The following is a 6,876-nucleotide window of genomic DNA, read 5'->3' on the forward strand; positions in this document are numbered from 1 at the left end:
GAAATCCCGACCATTTTATTTTTTGGTCAACTTTAAAGCGTCAGAAACGTTTCGGGCGTATGATCTGGGTGGTATACAAGAAATGTAACAAATAGCAACTAAAATCATAAGTTGAGTACCACCCAAATCATAAGTCTGAAATACTTCCGATGCTCATCAAAATCCAAAGCTCATATGGTGCCAAGCAAAAGGAAATCAAAATCCAAATCTCATATGATGCCAAGCAAAAGGAAATCAAAATCCAAATCTCATATGATGCCAAGCAAAAGGAAATCAAAATCTACAACTTGAGTTTGAACATTGATATGATATGTTCAGTTGTTATCATGTTGGGATTTTCTCGTTTTTGATTGCTTGGATAGTTGTTCTCTTGTTTCTTCAAGTGTTCTTAAGGTTATCCTTTGAGTGAGTTTTAAGATATTAATTTAGTAATTATAGGCGTCTAATGATTTATTTCTTACGTTACGATATATATTATTATTAAATTAAAAATTCTAAATATTATTTTATAAAATATAAAAACAATCAAATAATTTTTTGTGCAAATTAAATTATTAAATTAATATTGTAGGTGGAAAACATGAAACACTGTTAAAAAAATTGAAACATAAATTACATAAGTTTTAAAAAAAAGTATCGATCCTTTTTATAAAAAGTATGGACACTTTCAATATAATAGGTAAACATATGATGCAATAGGTAGCCCTTATATAATGTAATAGGTATCGTTTATATAATGTAATAGGTAGTGGTTATATTGTAAAGTGTCTATCCTTTTTATAAAAGTGTCCATACTTTTTTCACTGTGGAAAACATTAATTTAAGGTTATCTTTTGAGTGAGTTTTAAGATATTAATTTAGTAATTATAGGCGTCTAATGATTTATTTTTTACGTTACGATATATATTATTATTAAATTAAAAATTCTAAATATTATTTTATAAAATATCAAAACAATCAAATAATTTTTTGTGCAAATGAAATTATTAAATTAATATTGTAGGTGGAAAACATGAAACACTGTTAAAGTATCGATTCTTTTTATAAAAAGTATGGACACTTTCAATATAATATAATGTAATAGGTAAATTTGCAATGCTATCGGTATAAATATACCGGTTTACTTATAAAATAGGTAAATATAAGCGCTACCTATTACATTATATAAGCGCTACCTAGTATGTTATTGTACTTTATAATATTTCCGGTTAAATAATATAACATAACCGGTCTAAATTTTAACCGGTCACTTGTTTAACCGGTCACGCCGTATATTAGCCGTTTTTTAGGCGCCGCACCGCAGAACCACCCGTGTACTAGACTGACATGACGGTGCAAAAATCTTCCATAAGTTGAGTTACAGAATCATAGATAGCTCCCAAGTCCAAACCAGAAGCAATGTTGCAAAATTGAAACATATATTATTAGTAATTTATCAAAGAAATGCAGACCATTACATATAGTTTTATATATATAACATTCTTCATTTTACTAAAAAAAATTGAGTATTGACATGTTCGTTGAAGTAGACAAAGAAAAATATAGGTGGTTTGCCTGTTACCTTGCCCCGGCTTGTTCTTCATTCTGTCGTCCATTTTATTATCTAACGTAGATGATGGTACCCTTCAATTTTTCCCGCAATCTATCCTTATTATTACAACATGAAAAGGGCATAACTCACCAGCCAACAGTTATGTCTCCATGTGAACTGAAGATCAGGTTGGCATGCTATGCTTTCATTACTTCTTTACGATACACCCTTTTGCATGCTTCGTAATGTGTAAATAAGACATCTTTTCTGTTTGTTTGTTCAGCTGGAAAAAGGGTCTAACCGTGGGAGTATGAGCAAATTTCATCTTTCTTAGGACCTGAATTCACACAACTTCATGGAGACGAGCTTTCATCGTCTGAACTTCCATCTTGTCTCACATTGTACCTGCTGAGAACTGGTAGTGAAGCAGCTGCGGATATTCGAAAGGATCTGGCAGAACCCACCATTATTGTATCCTGCATTTGCCTCACTTCCTTGCAGACATGATCCAATATCGACAGGAAATCTCTCACAATCATGAAGATTCTGAAAGGATGGGTTTCTTCCTTCGCTGCATTCCCATGAAAATATTCGGTAACTTCTTTCACTTGCAGTAAAGCTTTTCTTTCATCAGCCTTGATCTTAGATATCTCTTCTTCAGCCTCTTTTAGAAACATCCTCATCGAGTTGAAGAAATTCCCCTGCATATCCGGCTTCTCATATTGTAAAATCAACCTGACCTTCTCAAGCCCCATTTCGAGCTTTGACACGTAACTGCTTAGGACATCTGAGTCCATTCCTGCCGCCTTCTTGACATTGTCGAGTTCTCTGCTCAGCCCAGCCACAACCTGTAATCCTTGCTTCCTGAAATCCTCCTCCTTAATGTTGGAAAGCAGTACGTTTTCGGGATTCCCATTCGTAGAGTTAGTGCCAGCACCTTCAGATCTAATGATCTCCTGAACAACAAAGTGCAGTAGTGTCGTTTTCCCATCCGTGCCCTTTATATCAACAAGTTTCAAAAGGGTATCAAGTTTAAAAGCTTTAGCATCACCACGATTGGTACCGTCATTCATCCGGTTTCCTGTCCTCAGAACAGCCTCTAGGAGTTTGAGGAATAACCGGCTATTCTTCAATTCTTCACTTGCTTCCTGAAAACCACATAGAGAAATGAATTTATAGGAGCCTTATGAATTTAAGTCACACCAAGCATTAACCCTCATGAACTTTAAATACCTCAAGGGTTTGAAAAGATTTCCTCAAGTACTTCACTTCTGCATCAAAGTTTGCTCTGTAGAGCATGGCTTCAATTCTTTTGAAGGCAAAGGGGATATCGAGCACGGTCTTGAGAAAACTTTCTGCAGAACCTAGTTTCGAGATATCTCCACTGTACTCTACAAGTTTTGTTTCTTCCTCCTTTGTTGGAGCCATCTTTACCAAAGTCTCCAAAAGCTCAGCACCTAAGCTTTCCGGGTTACCTGTTAAAGCAAACAGAATAGCATGTTATGTACCAAACTGAGATTCAAGATTTAAAGTTAGAATCATTTGCAAATTGAAGGCATAATTGGTATCACAATGAATACACTGCTTATTTCATTTTAAAAGACCTTGAAAGTTGAAAGTCGATTTATCACATTAATAAAAGATAGATACTAATAAGATGAGCTGAAGAGCATAACTGTATAAGATGAGTTTATTATAATATATGTGATAAAATATTGTTGAGCATGGGTGTCTCAAGATCTTGGTTGTCAACTTTAATTTCAGTTACTTTTATTTCCTTCAAAGTCTGCGTTATATTATATGTCATGATGATACAAGAGTCTTACTTTCTCTTGAGTTTCGAGTGCAATGATAATAATTTCTTAATTAAGTTCTTTAAGTTTCACATCTGTTTTATTCATCATCTTTCATTGACAAAAGTGTTGGAGATGCAACCCGGAGCTCGAAATATATTTTCCTAGAGTAATAACTTAAAAACAAATTCTACCAGGTAGCTAAAACTTTGTTTACTGTAATTTACTTCCACTATTAGATTCAAAGCAACAAACTGCCTATTGATACTGTTTCTTTGGGCTAAGTGAAAACCATAAAATTTTATGCTCTTATATCCTAAATGTATATCTAAGATTTAAGAGCCTGATTACTTATAAAGAATGGGGAAAAAAGATTGATGATATTGAATTACTGATGACTTACCATCCAAAAGAGCTTCTGGCACCTCATCTCGAGTAACACTCAGTGCTCTCAACAGTATGGCAATATTCTGCGACTTTTTTGTGTTCAATACTCTGTTTTCCAGTTCAACAGGAGGCAGAACTGATCTTCTAATAGGCTCTTTGGGCACTGAATTTTTGGAATTGCAGCCAAAAAGGGTCTCCATCATATCCTCATTCAATCTGCAAACAAAGCAAGATATTTAGAGGTGGTGTTTTGAAAGCTTAATATCTCGTACAAGTTTTTATCACTCACTGAAAGGAACTTGATTTTAACTGGTCCCATACTGTAGCTCTCTCAGAGGTTGCTCGTACTTTGTCCCAGTGCAGAGGCTTTAGCTTGGGCTTTGCACTGTCCATGTCATCCCCATCTGTCTTCTCTGAAGAATTAGCACCTTTACGATCAACTTCTTCCACGGATTTTCTATTCTCGGTCCCTGCACTTGTTTTGGGACTTGGGGTCGAGGATTCTTGCTTTTTCAACACTTGGGAAGGTTTTGGAGACGCATTGCTTTCCAAAGGCCTTATTGTCCTAGGTCTTGAAGGTACTATTGCTGCCGCTGGGGGCGGAGGGGGTGGTGGAAGTGGCGGCGGAGGTGGCGGAGGTGGCGGAGCTTTTGTTCTTTGTGGGGACGGACGGCTGATAATTGATCGAAGCAGAGTCATATTTGGAGGAGGAGGTGGGGTGGAGAATTTCGCCCTTTTTGCACGCGTAATTCCTTGGGTCTCATATAACTCCGCTGCTAGCCCTTCTGATTGTTGAAGAGGAAGTGACGGCAGCGCTGGAGGAGGAGGAGAAGGCTGCTGACGCCGCTGCTTTATGGAAGGTATAATAACATGATTCATTTCCGGTGAAGAAGCTAAAACCCTTGTTTTAGGAGATGTCCGTTTGGAACGAGGACCGGAGTTAGCATTCCCATTCATTTCATTACTCGTCGGAGTAACCAAATTGCCACTAACCGAACGCGCAACCGGAGTATGATAGCTTTGTTCGTTGTTAATCATGGAGTCCTGTGGGGTATAAAAACCAATCCCCTGACTCTCTTCATACGAAGACGACGATGACGACGACATTGCCGTTGGCGAAGCATTCTCGAGCGTAGGAGGCTTAGCCAATGGAGGTAATGGCTGCAATTCTGGACTTGGCCTATACCGATCCGATCTCTTCCCCGGATTCAATTTATGATAAGGTGAAACATTGGCTCCATCATTCGCTTCGCTCACCGATCTCCTACTCGGCTCCACGGTTCCAATGTAAAGAAAACTCGAAGGTGGCACCCTGGAATCTTCCCGGAGCCTCTCCGAGTTGCCTCCGACAAGCTTCTGAATTTCTCCAGGGTGTTTAGCCCAATGACGGTACAAAAAGAAAGCAAGTCCGGATAACATTCCCAGAGTGACAATTCCGACAGAGATTGCAATTGCAACCGTTTTAGCTGGTTTGCTGGGTTGTGTTGCGGTTGGGATTGGGATTGAGCCATTGGCTGGTGCCGCCGGTGGTGTGATTTGTTGATTCTGATCTGGGTATCGTTGGCCGGAAGGAACTTCAGGGAAGAATGGCTGACTTGGGTCTGGGAAAACAGGAGCCTCGGGCGACGGAGGAGGTATGGAATTGTCATTACCGGGAGGTGGGGCTGTACCAGCTGGAAACAATGGTTGGTGTAGAATTCTTCTATAAATGATAAAATCCTGAATTACATAAGAAGAAACTTGTGATGGTGATGAAGAGAATGATAGTAAGAAGAGAAAGAAGACTAAATGAGAAGGTGGAGTCATGGTGAAAATTTCAGGGTACAAGATCCTTCTTCTTTCATCAATGGAGAAGGAGATGAGCTTGCAAAACACAACACGACAAAGAAAAGATAAAAAAAAATTAAAAAGAAAGAAAGAAGGAATACGAGTTTGTTTTAGTCGGGGGAAGCTTCTCTTTGTTGCAAGATCTGTATGCCCCCGCTCTTCCTCCTCCGTAGCTGAAATCAGCCATAGCCGCTTTCTTTTTATATGTTTTTTAACAAAATTTTACAAAACCCTTCTTTACGTAAATACCCTCCATAAATGCTTCCCTCTACTGTAGCTGGATTGGAAGTTTGAGAAGATTCCACTACTAGGTTCTCACTTTTCATAATAATTTAAACTATTAAAACATTTTTAAAATATATTTAATTTCATTTTAATTAAATGTAAACTAGCTAGAATTAAAATTATCATCAAATAAAAATAATTAGGAAAATCAAATCCATCATTTAAAAAAATTAAATCACTAAACATATTCAATATACTACCGATGAACTAAAACTTAATTAATTAAATTAAATTTTATATTTATTACATCATATCTGTTATATGATACAGATTTATCGATTAAAAATGTAATATAAAAGAATAGAAATAAAAAGTTTAAAAGGACTATAGTGTGTATTTATAATGATTTTTTAAACGAAGTAAAAGGTGATTTTCTTCATAAACGATTTTTTATGTGAATTATGAATATATTCAATTACGAGATTTCATAAAATCCGAAGGGGCTTATTTAAAACTTTTAAAAATTATAAAAGCATAAATTAAATTTTTCAAAAAAAAATTAAGAGGTCAATGATAATTTTCAAACTAAGCTTGTGTTATCCACTTGGATGTTGGTACATTAAGAGTTTGACACATTTGTGAGTAAAAAACAATATCCGAAATAAGATAGACACAAATGTTATTTTATTTTCATTTCATGAAATATAAATAATATATTTCACAATTTTATTAATTGAGACAATATTATTTAACTCGTGAAATTAAATTGATTCAGGCACAGTATTAATAACATATAAATACAAAAACTGTATTATTGTTGTGGAACTTTTCAGTGTTGGTATCATGTATAAAACATATGTGAAAAGTCGGAATAAAACTTTAGCTGAAATAATTATAAACTACGATTCGTATTCAAATTGATCCCTAAATATTAAAATATTTTACATTATTTTTTATTTTTTAAATTTTAATATATTATATATTAATCTTTAAATATCAATATTATTTTATTTCAATTTTTTATACTAGTTAAAAAAATTATTTTTTAAAATTTTGAGATTGAACTCGTGGTCTTTTAAAAAATTCAAGACGTCGAAAAATATATTACTTTTT

The 6,876-nt window shown here is 35.3% G+C and overlaps 1 protein-coding gene across 1 annotated transcript; it reads right to left on the reverse strand.

Moving 5' to 3' along the window:
- Positions 1 to 1,524: 1,524 nt before the first annotated feature.
- On the reverse strand, positions 1,525 to 5,532 carry LOC120131057 (formin-like protein 6). The gene is made up of 4 exons (XM_039148161.1): positions 4,001 to 5,532; positions 3,728 to 3,927; positions 2,765 to 3,006; positions 1,525 to 2,679 (listed from the first exon to the last, which is right to left on the reverse strand). Exons 1-4 carry the CDS (start codon positions 5,515 to 5,517, stop codon positions 1,885 to 1,887), a joined length of 2,754 nt encoding a protein of 917 aa, XP_039004092.1. The 5' UTR covers positions 5,518 to 5,532; the 3' UTR covers positions 1,525 to 1,884.
- Positions 5,533 to 6,876: the final 1,344 nt, after the last annotated feature.

Source organism: Hibiscus syriacus, unplaced genomic scaffold (genome assembly GCF_006381635.1).
Source record: "Hibiscus syriacus cultivar Baekdansim isolate YM2019G1 unplaced genomic scaffold, ASM638163v2 tig00110548_pilon, whole genome shotgun sequence".
Taxonomy (NCBI): Eukaryota; Viridiplantae; Streptophyta; class Magnoliopsida; order Malvales; family Malvaceae; genus Hibiscus; species Hibiscus syriacus.

Excerpts from the sequence above, each read along its gene's own strand:
- LOC120131057 (XM_039148161.1), bottom strand. The coding sequence starts at position 5,517 with ATGACTCCACCTTCTCATTTAGTCTTCTTTCTCTTCTTACTATCATTC. Across the intron at positions 3,928-4,000 it reads TTAAAATCAAGTTCCTTTCA|ATTGAATGAGGATATGATGG; the intron begins GTGAGTGATAAA and ends CTTTGTTTGCAG. Across the intron at positions 2,680-2,764 it reads AATCTTTTCAAACCCTTGAG|GAAGCAAGTGAAGAATTGAA; the intron begins GTATTTAAAGTT and ends TGTGGTTTTCAG.